The 19351-nt window shown below is 36.1% G+C and overlaps 1 protein-coding gene across 1 annotated transcript in view; it reads left to right on the forward strand.

Annotated features, from left to right (window-relative positions):
* Positions 1-19351, forward strand: part of LOC145765202 (thrombospondin-type laminin G domain and EAR repeat-containing protein-like) — a 28457-nt gene that overhangs the window by 5692 nt on the left and 3414 nt on the right. The window contains exons 2-11 of the mRNA XM_082576985.1: positions 7231-7330; positions 9665-9815; positions 10249-10448; positions 15468-15558; positions 15746-15869; positions 16508-16660; positions 16792-17036; positions 17649-17838; positions 18537-18607; positions 19057-19215. Of these exons, the coding sequence (XP_082433111.1) occupies positions 7231-7330; positions 9665-9815; positions 10249-10448; positions 15468-15558; positions 15746-15869; positions 16508-16660; positions 16792-17036; positions 17649-17838; positions 18537-18607; positions 19057-19215 (1484 nt within the window). The remainder of the gene's footprint in view (positions 1-7230; positions 7331-9664; positions 9816-10248; positions 10449-15467; positions 15559-15745; positions 15870-16507; positions 16661-16791; positions 17037-17648; positions 17839-18536; positions 18608-19056; positions 19216-19351) is intronic.

Here is a 19351-nt window from a genome sequence, read left to right on the forward strand (position 1 = left end):
AACATACCCTGGTATGAATGTTTTTTGGTTGTAGTGCTTAATTTTATTGTAATTTTTTTATTACTTAATTTAATCCGTTACTTATTAAATTCAAACTTGCTGAGGACCGAGGGGAATTTATAAACGAAATTCATCAACATGCAAAATTTCTAGTTATTTGAAAATTGGCATTTTTTTCTATTTTAACAAAGAGTTATTTTTGTTGCTCGTAACGGCATTCAAAACGTATCAAACCGTTATGTGTGTAAATAATAAAATGGGAAAGTTTAATCTTTTTTTGCTCGGTAACAAAGATTTTCAGTTTTGTATATAGCTTGTTGATGCAGCATTACTCATTGCATGGACAAATACAGTCTTATTGAGGGAACAATTAAATTTGATTTAATTCTTTTTTCAGCTGCATGCAATTTCATTCGTCTGTGACTAATTTTTCTTCAAGATGCGTTTTAAAATCTTTAGTTTGCCAAAACAAACACAGTTGAAGTCTGTTGGTCTTTTGTGTAAGCCTTTGAAGTTAGAGTTAACATTCAGGATTTCCTTTGCTTTTAGTAAGCAAAATATTAAGATTTCTCTGTGATGATTTAAAGTGTTTTGAAATGCCTTTTCGAGCTCTTTTCTGGCGCCAAAGTCTATAAAAAAAAAAGCTGCCGTAGGTCTGTGACAATACGTGAGATTGATTGTGAATCTAACGTTCTCTAGCATTACAATCAAATCGAAAATGTCGAAACAAATTTGTTTTTTCTACGCAACCATTCGCATGTTATCAAAGTGTTCAATTGGAAACAAGGTCGCCAAATTCAAGAGGGAAACTGTTCAAGCATTAAATTTCAACAACTCAAAGGCAAAAAGTGCCGGTTGGTGGGATTCGGGCCCAGCCAAGCTCCTTGCAGGTGCTCAGAGATCACATTCAAAAAGCACTTTTGATCAAATCGCTCCTGATAAGAACATAACTTGGGCGAGAACGAGCGCTTATAGCAGAAAAATGTGTTCGATTGCTGTTGAGTACTGGAATGAGTGATAATTTGATTTTTCAAGTGAAGATTACCATCAGTGGAACGGTCTGGTGAAATAAAAATTTGTCTAATTCAATGTTGTCTTCTACAAAGCGCTATAATTTGGTGGTTGATGATACTGTTTATAAACTTTTTTAAAAGTTGATGTAAAGAAATAGCCTTGCGCATGAGGTATGCAAGCTTCTAAAATTAAAAACAAATTACGGAAAACTTAAAATAGCAGGTGTCCCATGTTAAAAAACTCAATAAAATTAAATTAAAATGACATCTAAATTTTAAAGTTTAAACCCGGAGTGGTTACTTCAAGCTGAGATACGTAACTTCTCGTTTTATGCGACAACTTTCTTACGTTGAATTTGAATGCTATTTTTGCTATTTCGACGTTTTAAAAACGTTCAGTGTTGAACTAATCTTTTACCGTTTCTACTCTAAACACTCCAACAAATAGCCTACCTTGCGTGACTTTTTCAGTCTGAACTCTATTTTATCACTTGTATTTCTATCCTTTATCAATGAAAAAGGTCGTCTTTGTTTGTCCAAAGTGAACCTTTGTTTTGTGATGGCATTTGCTAAATATCATTCTTTAAAAATAAACATTACAGCAAATTTCGAAGTCAAGCTACTGTTTTAATAATGTCTTTCAGCCGGCGCGGCACGAAATCGATTGTTCAGGGCCACCAAAGTAAGGGCCACCTAGTTTAGTTCCGTTGACGGGGAAATTCTTGGATCCAGGGTGATTTTAAGGGTCAGTAATCATTTCAAGGGGCCCAGAAACTTGACGGAACCACCGTGTTTTCTGTGGATATAGCGCGTTTTTCTTAGGTGGGTGTTACGGGTAATTATGCTTGTTTTGCGAGAGTAGCCTATATTATGTCGTAAAATCTATATAATTTAAGGTAAATAGGCTACTTTCTTTTGGTGGCCAAAGATATATCTCAAGCCTTTCAGGTCATCCAAAAAAGACAATGTTTCGAAAAGTCCTACAAACAACTAACTGATTGACACCATAACTTGCTTTTATAATGAGGAAAAGATTAGCTTGTATTGGCTTATTTGATTAATTTTTACACCCTTGAGAATATTTCGGTACACAGCTCATAGAGTCCCAAGGCGGGTGTTAGGTAAATTATTTCTTGCATAAACTTTGTATTTGTTTTTGAAGGTAGAGAAATGCTTTGCAATAAGCATGCTTGCCCAGTTGCACTAATTTACGTTTCAAATCGAAAGCTGTAGCCCAGAATTTACAACTGTGACGTGGGTAGGCTACGTGGACTTTATATTTCACTGCTGTCTGTTATGCTATCTCCAGTTTTGTGAAGCACGTGCGTTTTTCTTGATGGTTTTTCAATGTAACTTTCCGTTTATTTACTACCGCGTAGAAGCGCGCTTTGATACTTCTGATGACATCATCTTACAAATTGACCAATGTTTACCTTGGCTTGTGACAAGCTGTTACTTACAAGCTTGCGTCATTGTCAAGCTGGGGTGCTTCTCAACTCAAAAGAAATTTTACACTTTGTGTCGTATCTCGGAAGCCGTTTTTGTTTTGTTGTTGTTGTGCGTTTAAAACCGAGAAAGATAAGATGCACTTTTGTGCGTGCTTGATAAAGACAAAAGCCAGTTGGCCCATGAATTCATTCTTGCCCGACGTTATCAGGAAGCTTTTAACGGTAGTTTGAGATTGAGCTGGTTAAATTGACATGGATGAAGTCGATAAAAAGTTACAAAAATTTACGCCAGGTAAACGTTAATAAAACATAGGTGATTGAAACCGACCGAGAACTTCTGTGAATCAACTGAATGTGCACATCCACTGAAAATAAGCTTCGAAAAAAGTTTCGGCTATTCGCAAGTAAACGTTTACTCCTTTTGCGCCCCAAAATTAAATTTTTCTGATAGCTCAAATTTTAGCGGTTTCCCTCACTTAAAAGATGCTGTAACGAAAAGGAGATTCACAAATATTAGCTAATGCCTAAAAACACAAGTAAAATTGATACCATTACAAAGCAGATTAACTAGAGGAAGTTCATTTAACAGACAACATGCAACGAAGCGGCGGTAAAGTGACCTAGGGGGCATGTGGTACTATAACTTAAAATTCACCGCTTAACAGGTGAATGACCTAGTCACTGTTTTGCAAACATTTCTTTCTTAATGTATGCGACAACTTGATACGTGCTGCCTGGGTCCAATTCCTGCAGTTTTCTGCAAACTCGTAATCTTGTTTTTGTTTCTATTGAAACAAATTGGAAGCAATCTATATAGGTTTTACTGCAAAACACCATAAATTTTTGGAAAATCTTACCCAGCTGCAAAAATTGAGCCTTTTTACATTGATTCAAGGTCTGCAGACGTGGAGTGAATGCAAAAAGGGCCAGTACGACTGGGTACAACTGTTCGAAGTAAATCAATGCTAGTTTCATGCATCGTTACCACTTGCGGTGAAATTGGTGCTTTTACTTTTCCAAGCTTTTGTCAAAAGCAGAAGGTCATTCTGGGTGTTAACCAATCTATGTGACCACGTCTTTAAAGGATTTTAATTGATACCTACTTCAATAATCTTGTTAGTTTTTGCTTCACTAACATCTGTAGTGTTATTAATGTTTTCACGTTGTAACGTTATGGGAAGGTCATTGTACACATTGATATTTCGACTTTAGGTGGCCATTTTTGAAGAGCTTTTTTGAGGAATATCTTTGTTGTCAACTGGCCTGTTGATCCGACGCCCTTGAATGGGCGAAAAACAAATAGCTTAAGTGGTTTTGCGGTGACTTTAAAATAGGGTATGGTTCAATCTCTGTTTGTGACATTGCCTTCTTGTAAATGCCGAATTTTTTAAGGTTGCACGGATCAGGGTTAGGTGTAGGACAGTAGCATTTCAGTTATCACAGAATAGCTGTTCCCGACTTCATGTTTGCAGACGTAGCCTACTAGATATTTTTGAACGCAAGAATTTTCTTTTTTATTTCCAATGAAAATCACACCGCGAAAATAAGTGGCGATGATGTCACGCCACGCGACTACGCCCATTCCCACGCCCTTGTGCTGTTCGCCTTCAGACAGCAGTGGGATATTAGCACAGCATTGACCCAGCCAGCACTGCAAATCGGTTCCTTTTTACATTGATTCAACGTCTGCAGTCGTTGAATCAATGTAAAAAGGCACCGATTTGCTACCTGGAAAACATTACCATTTGATAGAATAGAAACAATCCTCTTTGAGTTAAAACGTGACAAATTTTAAAACGCTGTTGGCAGGTTGCAATTAATGTACGCACTGTCAACATAAGACAAAATGAAAAAAAAAACGCAGTGTTGTTTTGTTTTAATTTTATCACCCATGAAGCGCATAAAACTTTTTAACGTTTTGCAATGTTTAATCATTGTCAAGAAATACAACTTTTCTTCCAATTTTTTGATAATAATTGGCTGTTTTGTCAGCATAAAGTACGATAAATAAAATACGCTGCAATTTTTTCTTAGATGAATGGTTCAATCAATCTTGTTTTTAGTTGTTTTTTGTCTTCGCAAAATAAGCTTTAGTTTTAATATTTTAATTTCTTGTTTGGATTAATGGGTTTAATGATGCACTTTATCATGGATGGTGAAAAAAAGCTTTGTGACCAGTTTTGATTTAATTTCTTGTCACCAAATTACCAATCAATCTTCTTCATAGTTACGAAGATAAAAATTCAAAAACAGCGGGAATAATTACATGATCATTTAACAAATATAAATGTTGAGAAGCAGTTGTTTTTCAAACCTGTTTGTTGATAGTTGACAAGTTGAATTGACTTTAAAAATCTGCGAAATTAAAATGGCCTGCCGGTTTGTTAAAACGCATGATTTATTTTCTCGGGAGTGAACCAACTATACGACTGTTAGAAACGAGTTCTTTGGTATTCGTTAGTTAGTCGAAACAAAATACTCGACAAAGAATTTAATTCGAAACGAAATCACGACAACGCATTTCTTGCAAAAATAAACGAAGTATTTTTTGTACCGAATTGGTTAGAATGAATCAAATGAGAAATGGGTCAGCATTCCGACGTTTTAAGACTGATCTTTAACCATCCGATATGGGCATTGGACCCATTCGTTGGACACGTTTATGCGAAAAAAAAATGTACACAAAAATATTTTGATCAAAGCTTTTATTTTTCAAGTTTCAATTCATAATTTTTGTAGGCTAATTAGAAGATATTGAAGCGTGTTTTGAGGCATAAAAAAGTTACTGAAGAAGTTAAAATTTAGTGTTAACGTTGTTTTACGTTGGCTATTAGTCCAGTACAGCGGGCAGTATTGGTCAGCAATCAACAATGAATAAAATTGTTTCAAGCCGATATGTGCTTATGATTCAGGCAATGCTGACAGAAAGAAAATCAGTTACTTTTCAACTCATGACTTTTATATCCTTTTTAACTTTAATGACCAAACTCTGAATAAATTGAATCATTGGAAAAGTTTGATAAAAGTAATTAATCAAAAGAGTAACTTAGTTATTGCTGTTTACTCTTGGATTTAAACGCACTTTGATGTGTAATTCAATGTACAGTGTTTCTTTGTGACCATTGATAATTTTTGAACGGCCTATTCTGAAAACCTTCCAAGGTTTTCTGTTAAATTTTGGAGTTTCAGTGTTGGGATGTAACTGTCTAAAGAAGACCGATTCATCTAAAATTTTATGAAACTAATCAATTTCTATGTTTTTTTTGTGATCACACTATTTTATAATTATGAAAGTCCTACGCAGTTTCAAGTATAATAAGTAAACAAAATCAGTCAGGTTTGGAAACTGGTAAAAACGCAAATCCTGATTTTATGAAAAGCTGAACGTTTGTATGATACTCTAAATTAAAATGAATATGTTAAAAAGAAGGTTTCATCAACGTATAGTAAGTTTTGTAACGTTATTTTTACTAAATGCTACAGGCAATCCTTCAGTTTCAATAAAGATGTAGATGATTTCAAAGGCTGTGTTGTCTGGCAAGCATTTCATGACAATATAATTTAAGTCGCTAATTGTTAGGTGTGGTTTAGCACAGGTGCTCGGTATTACCACACTTGTCCTCACTGAGGAGAACGTCTGAAAGTGCTTGATAAGCGAACAGCGACAAGTAGTGCCCCAAAGAACTCTTTTATGATGTCACTTTGTTTGTATTGATCTATACTTAGACCTGATTTACACACGTGTCTAAGTTATTACGTTTTTTGATGTGCGTCTTTGTGAGGGAAAAAGTTACAGTAACTGAGCAATCAAGTGTTTTTGTGATAAAGGTATTCAACCTACACGTTTCACAGGTTTAAACAAATGGTTGATTTTCAGTAAAAAACGGTCTGAAATATGTCTTCGACGTTTGCTGTAACTTCTGATTGACACCCTGACGCGTTGCTGCAGCATCTTTAAAATTCCCCAGTTTAGGCTCCAATTTACATCTTACCTTTGCAATCAATTAGCTAACAGGAAAAAAAAAATTACTTTGTCCATTCACATATCCTTCGCGTTTTATGCTTTTGCTTGTTCAATGTATTTTGACTCCTGAAGTCTGTGTTGTTAGAAGCTTAGTTTGTGTGAGACAAAATGACAAGTAAAATGACGAAATGTCAATTTGTTAAACACCTGTTTTTGTCGCTTCGTAGACAACTGGTTACATCAAAGGCCACTCGCACTTCCTATTCATTTTCATCAAATCCGCTATCTTTTCAAAGATACAAAGTTGCCTGACGTTGAATCGTTGTAAACTATTTGACCTTATCAGATGTGCGACTTGTAATTGCCGTGAAACGATAAGTTAACGATACTGGGGCGGTAATGAGTGATTTTAGACAGTCCTGTTTTGGATATTGGTAAATTTTTTGTTTACTCTGTCCTTCTTAGTGTTTTTGGTTGAGTAACATGGCAACAAGAAAACGTGGCGAGTTTTATCACAGCCTTTCTAGCAAACCAGACACAGAAGCTGACAGAAGCTGTAAAATAATGATTCTACACTGCGGTTCTAACCGTCAGCTTCTAAGTTTGTCTGGCTAATTTTAAAAGGTGGATTTGTTTGCTAAAGTGAATGGGATATGAAATCGTTAATGTGCAACACAACTAGTAAACATGTAAGATCTATTGTTTGTGATATGCTGTTGACCTACCATGTTCTATGTGAGCACTTTAGGCTTTTTGTATATTTTCCAAATACTCAATCAAATCATCAAATATTATTCCTATTTAGACTCTGACGTATTGGATCTTCTTGCTTTGTCACTTGCTGAGTCATCGTCTTTTCCAGAAGGTGTAGAACTAACCAAAGAAGAAGGGGTTTCTGGTTATAGGTAAGTTAAAGGCTCAACCTGGGGCTTAGCCCTGTTTAACGTTCTTGAATCATCAATACGAACAGTCGATTCAGTCACCTGCGTAGGCTGCAGGCCGTATTGATGAGAGCACCGAGCCAATGTTAAAAACTTGTCCTGTGTATGTAAGTGGTTCTAAAAGTTTTAACTCCTCAATACCCTAAAGCAGTGGTTCTTAACCAGGGTTCGATCGAACCCCTGGGGTTCGATGAAGCTGTTTCAGGGGTTCGGCGCGAACGTCCTCTGAAACATTAACACATGGCCTACTGAATGGTATATCAGAGAATATTTTTGGAAAATATTGTCCAGCCGAAACTTGATTGCGGCTTACAGGATGGTAAATAAACTCCATTTTTTCAAAACATGAATTTCCTCACGTTTGCTCTTTGCATGGAACGGCAGCAGAGCTCTCACTTTTGAGAAAATTTCCTTAGTTTAAGGAATTTCCTTAGTTTCCTATTTTCATTTTTTTCAACAACAGCCGATATAAACAGTCCATAGGCTACTTGGATTACATTATCGAGCTTCAAGAAAGCAAGATGCAAAAAAAAAAACTTCAGCACAACAAATTTTCAAACTTTTTGGTGTCAACAAATGGAAAGTTCGGCTATCTTCTTATTACAATATTTGCCCTTGAAGTTCTCATGCCATTCGTAACTACTTATTTATGCGAGCATGCGTTTTCTGTTTTGGTGGATGTTAAAGCAAAAAAAAAAACGAAACCGGCTTGCATGCGAAAATGACATGAGAATTGCTGTTTCCGAGACAAAGCCTCGAATCTCACTATTGGTCATAGAAAAACAACAACCGAAGTCTCATTGATACAGTAATGTATTACTATTAAATGTGGTAAATTTTTGTTTTTGTGATTCAGCGAAAATTTGGGGTTCAACGAAAGCTTGCAGATTAGCGTAAGGGTTCGGAAGGTTAGTAAAGGTTAAGAACCACTGCCCTAAAGCCAGATTTTTTTCAATTTTTTTTTTGTTTTTTTACAGGCCTTTTGAGATTAGAATATGAAAAGTATCTTTCTTTCTGATATTAACTTGCCAAACTTATTCGATACCACTATAAATACATAACAAAGTTAACTTAATTTTAATTCAAGTCGTCTGATATTTACTAACTTTTCAACACTGTGGGATACTCCCAATAGCTAATTTCTATATTCCGTACGGGAAGAAAGGCAAACCTTAAAAACTCCCTGTTTATGCATATCAACATCATGCAGCTGCGTTTTGAAAAGGAATATAGAGAAATATGCTCCAGAAAGAAATATATCAAACTTTTTTTTTGGCCTTCAACTTTTACATTGTCTATTTTATCTTACAAGTTTTGCTTTGTTGAAACTCTGGTTCCCCACAATCTTGTTTTTCTGCATCCGCTACTGGTGTAATGTTTCACATCTAGCCTATACTGACGAATGTTGCCGAATTTGGATGTAATGAACTTGTTTAAGAGAACTCGGAGCATTTCCTGTTGGTTTAAATTGCATTATATCACAGATTAAAATATTAAAATTAATTCTATTTTTCTATCATTTCAACGTGTTATTACGTTTAAGTAACATTGGCAAAAGAAAGTGACTGACTATTAGAGTTTGTTGTGTTAGCTGCATTTGGAATGTAATGGAAAGTGTCAAATTCTTGCCATTATCAGGTGCTGCAGAAGAAACTTTCAAAATACAAATGTTTAAAGATGACATTTTTATGAGCTTTGAGAAAGATGCTACTGATTGGAAATCAATGCCTAGACAGCAAAACCCGCCATTTTTACAGTGATTCAACCTCTGCAGACGTTGAATCACTGTAAAAATGACGAACTGTGTTGTCTGGGTGGGTGAAAACCTCCCAGCTGATAAGACCTTTCGAAAATAAAAATAAAAATATTTCATGTATTTTTGTTACTTGCAAGTTGCAAATCATACCATCTCCCTGCTTTCTTGCAAATGAAAATTTTTTTTATTTTTATTATCATAACAAGCAGTTATTACTACTATTCTAAACAAGTCTTTTGTCCTGCTCTAAAATGGTTTTACGATACAATGCAGAAATGACAATGACACAATTTGTTTATCGGCATTCGAGTGTAGCAAGAATTGACAGCGATTGACAAGTGTTTCGCCCATGAGGCTGGGTTCATCAGTATCGCACCACTAATTCATGGACATAGTTATCAACCGCTTCTTTTGTCAGTCGAGTAGTCAGGTAGTGCTGAAGCCAGGAATATCGCCCCTTCTCAACAGATGGCACATATATTCTGCATATAGATAAAAGAAAGTAGGTTAATTGCATCTGACCAAGATGATATGTTTTTTAGGTTTGATCCAAAAGCAAAACTGGTCGGAATTTGTACTTCCGAAATACTTCCACACTGCGATAATTTTCCACAAGAGTTTTCCATAGTCATTACTTTCAAACGAGAGTCAACGAGAAACGAAAATGAATATCTGCTTAGTCTACTGGGACCGGTAAGACAGAATCTTTTGGTTTTATGACAATGTTATATGACCGGATTTTCATGCAAGTTTAAAAGAACTCCACATAGATAAAATGATGTTGGTGTCTTTGTAAAGCGATGGAAGAAGTTGCTTCTTGGAGATCCTTGGTCAAAGAGGCTCAAACGACGATTGCGAACTATCTGCCTTGAGTTTTGCTTCACCACCAAGAGTAAACTGTTAACTTTGGCAATCGGGCATACGCCGGTCCTTTTAATTCTCTACAAATATGAGTAAATGCTGAATTTAGCTTCAAAGAGGCATTCCTAGTCAAAAGACGAGTAGGCTATCTCTCTATTTCGTTTGTTTCTGGTTTTTCAGATACCTTCTTAATCCAAGGTTTATGTTGATCATTGAAAAGGATGTAAAAACCGAAATGGTAAAATATGGTGCAACTATTTTTCAGGATAGACAGACAATCTTATTAGGAGTTAGACTGCAACGGAACAATCTAAACTTCGATTTTATTGACCAAGCAACGGGAAAGAAACAAAAAGCCAGTTTTCAAAACATGAAGTTGTCTGACAACCAGTGGCATACTGCTGTCATCACTGTCAGCAGAAATCAGATCAAGTTTAATTTGGATTGTCTCCGATCTTCAGTAACGTAAGCAAAGAATGTCATTATACGTTTGTTTAACGTTAGTTTTGGTCTCGAACTTTTTTAACGTTTGTTTTTCAACGTGCGAAAGTTAATCAGCAAAAATTGTGATATCCTTTCGTGCTGAAAAATTTAAATATGTTTATTAAGCTTTTTCATAGAGAAGACGTTTAGAAAATTCAAGTCGAACCCACAAAATAGCAAACGACAGTGTCTTTCGTGATATTCGCCTTGTGTTGGCTCTAGAAAGATAGTTTTGGTCAGCTTGTGTTTAGTTGACCTTTTGACCTCGAAGGTTTGTGCTGTTGGTGAAGCTGATTGAGCAGTTACACGTATTTTTGCTGTGATTCAACGCTGAACAACGTAATACTGACTGCAAGGAATACGATGTTTGGCAGCAATGATTGTTATAAATTGGTAGTTTTGTGTTTGCAATGATAAAACGTTTGATCAATGCTACAGCAAACGCTATGTAGGCCTTCAAAATTAAAGTCGCAGTCAGGGAAATTGAATTTCCATCTTGTGGTTATCTTCTATCTGTGCTGAACCAGCTGCTGGAAAATAGCAACCACAGCTTTGCAAACAAGTTTAATGTTGCCTTTGCTAGTTTCATGAAAAAAATCTTTCATTAGACCAACGAAACAAGATGAAGGATTGATTGAAAATGATAAATCTTTTCAAATTCTGACAACAATTTTAATATTGTCGGCTGCGTAGCCGAGTGGTGAGAACGTCTGCGCGACGTTTGAAAAGACGTGGGATTGACACCGCTCCAGAGCACGCGGCTGTGCTTCGGCAAAGACACTTAAAGGCAAGCCAAAATAAGGAGAGCAGCTGACTCGAAGACTGTATGTCACTTCGCTTCTTCTTGTCGTCTGTTGCATCGCATCTGTGATCGCAGTGTTATGTATTCGTATGTTATCACAATGGGCTCAAATAAAAGCATTATTATATGATTAAAAATCTGATGGCTTATGAATAGAAGTCGATTTTAACTTATTCGTTGATATTTATGAAATCCTGTGAATGTACGTTCGCTCATATCTGAAGGTTTACGGGCCAGTCATTCGAGTTGAAAGTCATAAGTTTTTCCATTTTTCATCTGCGGCAGTCTTGCCAAAATCAACATCTGCTGTCATGGTAACCTGGCGAACATTTGCTCAACTTCAAAGAGTTACAAATCCAAAGTAAAGCGCTCCATTTGAAAGGAACATTTGTAATAATGCAATACCTATAAGAGGTTAGGTTTTTGGCTGGTGGACAAAATAGTGACATAAAATCATAGTTGCAAAACGTTACAGGACAGAAAAGTGTTGCCTTTGTTAAAGAAAAACATCTGTTCATCTTTTCTTATCTTTGAGTTATCGCCATGGAGAGATTGGACAGAAAACAGTCAATTTCAAACACGACCCCTTGCTGAGGCGCTGTGATTTTATTTTCTGAAGTTTCACTCAATGACATCACTTATAATATGACGTAATATTAACTCTGATAAACATTAGCCGTGTTGTTTTGGCAATTTGTTTAACGGGTAATGCCATTATCCTTTCAGAGTCGTTACCACTTCGTTCCCAACAGTCGTTAAAATTCACTTCTGAAAATAGTTCAATCCCTTTTCATTGTCACTACCACCGAGTTGAATTTTGTATTTCGAACCGTTTCAAAACTGAATAAACGTTCTGTGGCGTCTAACAATCGTCACCCAAACATAAAAACACTAAAAGTTCTGGAATGTACTGCTATTTTGGTTTCTGGAATGTGGTATGATTTGTATGACAAATTGTTGCAATTAGAAAACAAGCTTCTTCAAAAGAGGCTCAATCAAAGAACTGTAGCATGAGAAAATGTCTTGTGGAGAGATGATACACAGAAAATACAAATTCACCCCAAGCTGAGTGAAAAATTTGACATTTTTCAACAGCTAAGTATTGTTTTATGGAATTGGAATTGGCAGCCCCTAAAGAATTGGTTTTTGTTCAAAAAAATTTATCATCTGGGAAATATTTCGTTTAAAATTGTTTTCAAAAAATGCTTTGAAATGTGACGTAATAAGTTGTTGATTTTTTGTTCTTATTTGTGGAAGTGCCGCGACCTCGCGTCATATTTAAGAAAACATTACGAACTGTATTGAATGGAAGTATTAAGCAAAGGTTGGTAGATTTTTTTACAACAACCCAGGCTGTGAAACAAACATAAATGATTTATTTCCATTAACATTATTCCTTCAGGTCACACCTATGGCTAACAACTTTTTTGTACATCTGTTAGTTTTTGATGTTCTCCTTGGAAAACAAATTTATAAAGCAGCTACATGAGTGTTAAAATTGTCAATCAACATCGAAGTGTCCAGAGAAAAACTGCCAATTTTTTCACTCTTTAATCTCAGGTTCTGTTGACAACGTAAATAACGGCCTGCCGCAATGTTTGTCGTTCCTACAAGGTGTTTCTTAAACACTTGAAGTCGTCTCAGAAAGTCTTAAAAGCCCAAATCACAAGCAGTGCTATTTTTATGCAATCTCGGGTCATTAGATGGCACTTGTATAATGCATGGCTGCTTTTACCTTCATAGCAAAAAGTTACTGAAACACAGACAAAATTATCCGTGCCTGTGGATGCCATTTTTTCCGTTAGAATACACTATGACCATTACACAGATAACGGTTTACAATTTACATAATGCTAATATGAAACGTGGAAGTTTTGTGTATCTTTACAGTGAAGTTTCATAACACTCACTGCTTTAAAACGGATATTCAGGGCGGCTTATGGAATTCTATGAATGCCCACACACAAAACCAACAGGGCCGTTGAGAGGGAGATTAGGGGCCGGTACCAATGAGATCTTAGGGCCCACAAATCAAGATAATTCTAAGAAAAACGCACTATAATCTAAGAATACGCGGTGATTTCTTCAAGTTCTCGGACCCCTTGAGGGCCCCTAAAACCATCCCGAGCCCGGGGTCCAAAAGTCCCCTGGTCCCCCATGTCAACGCTTCTGCAAACCAGACGTGTGTTTCTTGGCGAGATGCTAGTGACACATTATAAAAAATACTATTTTACACTATGTACATCGAAGTAAATATTAATTTTTTTAAACAGAAACCAATTAGCCACTGCCGTTTTTCATATTATATAAGCTTGTGTTTTCTATTAAAACATTGAAACTTTACAAATGCCATTTTTGTACTGTGCAAGCTTTTTTTGAGGGCTTTTTATGTTTTGATTATATTTTTAATTAATCAAATCAGCTCTCAAGTAGTCTAACCAACTATTTAAGGGCGACCTTTATTCTTGCAATGATGATATTTGATTGATTAACAACTGAACTGAATTGTATCAATGCTGCTTTGTCATTTCAACGTTTAAACTAAATGTGATTATGTTTTGAAGTTTAATTGTTTAGAAAATTTCTTCAGCAAAATTAATGTTTTTCTTTATCAAATTAGAATAGCTTGGTTTGGTTGCTTTTATGTCAGATTTGATTTCAGTCCAGAGTTTGTGACTTGTTCGTTCTGTGTTGCGGATATGACTCATGTGCCCCTTGTTTGTTTACAAAGATTTGTTTACTCCATTCAATTTACTTTGTCGGGTTTGCAGTTTTTGAGCTCATGAAAACGTTACTGTGATGCAAATGTTGTGAGTTCAGAAACCTAAAAAGGTAACAAAATGTTGGCGAAAAAGTTAGTTTAAACGAACGGTGCGGTTTTGAAAATAGAGCTATCCGATAACAAAATGTTTTTTTTATTTGCTGAGAAAATATCCAATTTTGAAACAACCTTCCCTATAAGTCACTACTGTAGTGTCTGATAGATTCAAAGCACAGCAGAATTATTATTTGTTAATAGGTTTTTGCTCAGGTTTTAGTTATAACCAACTTAAACCTAACCAGGAAAAATGCCAGTCATGTTCTTTGGAAGTCTTGAATTTGTATTTGTATGGCCAACTCGGGTGTTGCGGCGTAGAATTTGTGCGAAACTGTGGTCAAACAACTATCAAAGAGGCTGAAAACCTACAATTTACTAGCATTTAAAATTTTAAATATGAAAGTTAAACAGCTTTTACACCCTTAAATATCAAATAAATTTATCACTGGCGGTGGTTGAAATTAGCCCACATTATCCTGTTTTGCGGTCTGTGCACTCAAGCGTGTTAAGCCACGTGCAGAAGGAGAAATTAACTTCTTTTTAAGACGAAACGTCAACGGAGACTGTAGCAGACAGTTTGGGTGATAGTTTCCATTAAAACGGCTGCTTAGGTTACTCATAAACGCCGGAACCCTTCACAAGACAATAAAAATTTCATAAAGCAGATAAAGGAGTTATTACTGACCCACTAAGTTGCTTGGCTGTTTTTTGATCCTGCTGATGACTAACCAAAACAGGATTTTGTTTTCATGACGTATTTTTTTTATGTAATTTAATGATCAATTGTAGCCAAGCTAACATCAATATGAAAAAGCAATGGATATAAAAACTTTTAAACGCTTTAGGTCTCTGAAAGTTTTTTGCAAAAGTGATTGTGATCTACAAAAAAATGCAAAAATACTTTGGTATTGATAGGTTTCTTTGCTCTGGCAGTTTTATAACGAAAGTCACTGCGAAAGCCTGAAAACATTGCTCCATGAGTCTAATATGATTAAACTCTAATCTATGCAAATGTTGTTTGAAGCTACCAAGTGCATATTGTGCTTTCTTATGAAATTCGGTGCTATTATAACACGCTTTGGTGGTAATCTTTATATCTTTGATATGTTTTGAGATGCCGAATCTATGTCTACTGGCTCATCGGCAGGTATTCGATATGTTGAACTACTGAGCTTATGAAAAACATTCAAGGCAAAACCTCGCAAAATTACGGTCTCATAGCAATGGTTTCTTGTCGCAGTTTTGTCTCCCCCAATACAAGTTTTCAATCAATGCCCTGCCAAAGGAAATGAAATATATGTGTGTCTTTGGAGCCAAATTAATTTGGCATGTTTAGACGGTTATTTTATTGTCTTCTATTCATTTGTATCCTTTATTTCAGGAAACTAGCTACGCCTTTTCCGCGGAAACTGAACACTCAAAGATCGAGGTTTCATATTGCCAGTCGGCGGAGAAGAAGAAACAGATTTACGGTAAACTTGTGAACAGTTTTCCGGTCATATGAGAACAAACCAGCGCATTATTTTGTAGCCTATTTTGTAGTTGGGGCAAGTTGAGTATCAAATGTAGAAAGCATGTTAGCATAAAACCGTAATCTAAAGACGTACATTGAGCATCAAGGTGGACAAAACATTTAAATGTTTTCTTTCTACATTTCAGGGATTGCTGAGGCAAATAAAATTCGTTCCCGGAAGTGACGCATCTCTTCACTTATGCTCCTCTGCTACATTATCGTCGTCTTCGGTTTCTGATTGGCTGGGGATGAGCATCTTCACAACAAAAAGTGAGCAAGTAATTTTGAAAGAAAATAGGGTTATAAAAATCGAAAACGAATATTAAATATCCAGAAATTTTAGCCTTCAAAAAACCGTTTTGAAATGGAACACTCAAGGATCGAAGGTTTTACCATATTTTACCAAATTTCTTCCATGAGTGAGCAAGATGTTTCAAAGTGATAGTTTGTTGGTTCACATTTTTCGATCTAGCCAAGATTTCTTTTATATATGGGTTTAAATGAATGAACTTCACAGCAGGTTGAGCTTATAATCTCCATAGCACCTCAAGATTTGTTTAATTATTTTATAAAGCTCCCTTCTCTCCGAGAGAACATTTGTTCTTAAGATAGAACAGAAACAGAAAACATGAATGAAATTACTAATAGTAGGCTATACATCAGAACTATAGAACACAAACTGGAACTCTGACTATGATACTTCACTAGCACTCATTCAAACCGACTGAATGCACAGCCCTGATAACTATTGATAAATTACATGCCGGTACCGGTAATACAATCCTGAAACAATTACTTGAGCTGGTAAATGATGAGAATTAATTCATTTTATTTTGGTGTTGCATTCACTGCATAACACATTTGTCGGAATTGCCATTGCCTTGTATTAAACGGTTCTACTTTTTCAGAAGTGGTTCCTGATGGTTTTGTCCATATTGACGACATCGATGACGTTGCCACGACGTGCAGTGACGTCAATAAGGGTCAGCTTTTGTACAGAAAACAGGAAGGAAATCTTGAAATGTGTGAAGGAAAAAGTTGGAAAAAACTCGCCACAGTTTGTGAGTTGATGACGTTTTGTTATTTTGGATATGAAAACTATTTTTGAGTGCCTGTGTAAAATAGTAGCTAATATTTGTTCATACAGTACGAGTAATTAAAAAGTAAAAATTTATACTCCTTTACTTTTCAGCGCAAGAAAGACTGGATTATTTGGTAGACTTTGGCGAGCTGATGACCAAAAGCAAGACTTTAGACATCGAAGTATTTCAAATCCCCGGCGAAGGACTTTTTCTAGCTTCAGCCAATCAAGGCCGAGATCAAAACATGGACTCAACCATCTACAAGTGGGAGGATGCAAAAAAAAGATTTCTTTCCTTTCAGAATATCACAACAGACACTGCAAGACATTGGGAGTACTTCAAAATCGAAAATGAGGTACCGGCTCCAAGCACATTTCACCTTGATGATTTAAAATGTACTAAAAAGCAAAAGCCGTAATATAGATAAATCAACTTGTTTCAGCATTAAAAGTGTCCAGACAGTTGGGATCTGTTTTGAGACGAAATGCGTGGAGCAGTAGGAAACCTCAACATTTCATCTTATCTGTGAATGAATCAGCATTGAATTTACATTAAGCAGTGTGAACTGTGAACATTTGGCATCATGTTTAAAAATTATTTTAACTTATTAAAATAATTTTTTTCTCACTAATGCAGAGAAGTGCTGATGGAATTTACATGACATCACAAACATGATAATGGTGAATAACTGAAAATCCCAGAATAATAGGCTACTATTTAAAATTAAAATCAATTATTTTTTATGTTATAAATTTCTCATGAATTTACGTCTTACGAGCGAACTTTTGACTTTTGCGTAAACAAGACTTTTGGCATAAAATCGATTCCATTATCTTTTTTGTTGAGCTTATCACAGTTTCAGTCACGTTATTTTACCTTTTTAAACTTAAAAAAATGACGAAGCTTTTGCGGTTAATAGACATATATATAGAAAATATAAACATTTCAACTTCCTGTGCGGTTTCAGCATTTTCTTGCGGTTGCAAATCATGGCTCCGATGAAGACACACCTGAAGCTCGGAGCGCCATCTACCGGTGGGATAGAAAACTGCGAATGTTCATGGTTGAGCAATATATTCGAACATTTGCTGCAAGAAGTTGGGAAAGTTTTGTAATCGATGGAAGACACTACCTCGTGGTAGCGAACTATGCGAGTCGTAAGTAAACGTTGCGGCAATCTTTGAGTAAGAAGCTCAATGTTCCGGCAGTAGCGGATCTAGGGGGGCACTTAATCACGTACTCGCTCTAAAATCGAGAATAAACGTGTAATTTTCCTATTTTTTGCAAAATTTTCTCGCTTTCGGTTTCTCAGTTCCATTTCATTAACATGACCGGCAGCATTTGGCACAAAGTTTTACTGAAAGACAAACACTACATCACAGTTTAACAAATGAGGTGAATTATTGGAACTTTTTGTGGTCGTAAAAGAAAAATTATTTGAAATCTAACTTTTAACTTTCATTTTAAACCAAAGCTTAGATCTCAAAGCTTTTACAGAATATGAAATCCAATTTTAATTTAATGATTTGGCGTGATAAAAAAAAATCATCATCATCGGCCATTCTTGAATAAGGCGTGGGCTACCGTGAGTATCCACAACAATCGATTGTCCATGTAATTTTTATTAAGTTTTTATAAAATCTTGGTTGGTCCATGTTGAAAGATTTTTGAAGTTTTCCAAACGTGGACGTACCTCTGACCAAGAAGTCGCCTCATCACATCAAAATGGGACCAAAACAACATTAATTTTGGACCCGTAGGCTACGTTGTCAATTTTACTTTGTAAATTTTACTTCTTCGCTATTACATTCCATGCAGCGGTGTTGTTGGTTAAGCACATTCTTTTACATTTCAGAAAATAACCACAAGCAACAAAGCTGGGTTTTTGTGTGGGACCCTTATCACAGAGCGTTTCTGAAATATCAGGTAAGATTTGTTGGTTTGATTTTTGAATCTTTATCCTTGACTGACAAAGCCTTGATAGGTTATTCCTGGTAGTTTCGCATAGGCCTATACTTGTAAAGGCTCTTGACGCAGGGCCGGTTACCGAGATTGGCAGAGTGAAGTTTTCCGATTGTTAAAAGTGTTGTTGCCGGGGAATTGTTCATTCACTAGGTGCCGCTAAATGGAGAGCAGTCTTGAAAATACGTTGCTCAAGGGCACACCCCTAAAATCGAACTTGCGCCGCGTGATATTGAGTCGAGCGCGTAACTACTGAACTAACGGGGCGGACAAACGGCTTTGTTGAGGACCGACGGTCTTGTATAAGGCTTAAAGAGAGACATGCAGTTAACTTTCCATTTCTATAGACACTTGAAATTACGTCACCTTGATTTGGCAAGCGTCCTAGCTAATTGAGCGATGTTTTATTGCAGCAAATTGATACCATTGGGGCGTATGACTTCCAATACTTCAAAGTCGAAAACAAGCACTTTCTCGCTGTAGCGAACTCGTATGACGGCGTATCAACGAATTTGGACAGTGTCATTTATCAATGGATATTATCCAATTTCGTGCCATTGCAATATATCGACGTAAGGAGATTGCACTGAGTGCTAAGTCTTTTTCATGTATTATTGTTATTTCGAATGTTTTTGGTAGAGTGTAGGTTACAGTATTCAGCTGAGTTTTCTGAATGTTAAGGCGGTATTCGAAAGATAGTGCTGTGTG

The sequence above is a fragment of the Aplidium turbinatum genome, chromosome 2, assembly GCF_918807975.1.
Source record: "Aplidium turbinatum chromosome 2, kaAplTurb1.1, whole genome shotgun sequence".
NCBI classification, from domain to species: Eukaryota; Metazoa; Chordata; class Ascidiacea; order Aplousobranchia; family Polyclinidae; genus Aplidium; species Aplidium turbinatum.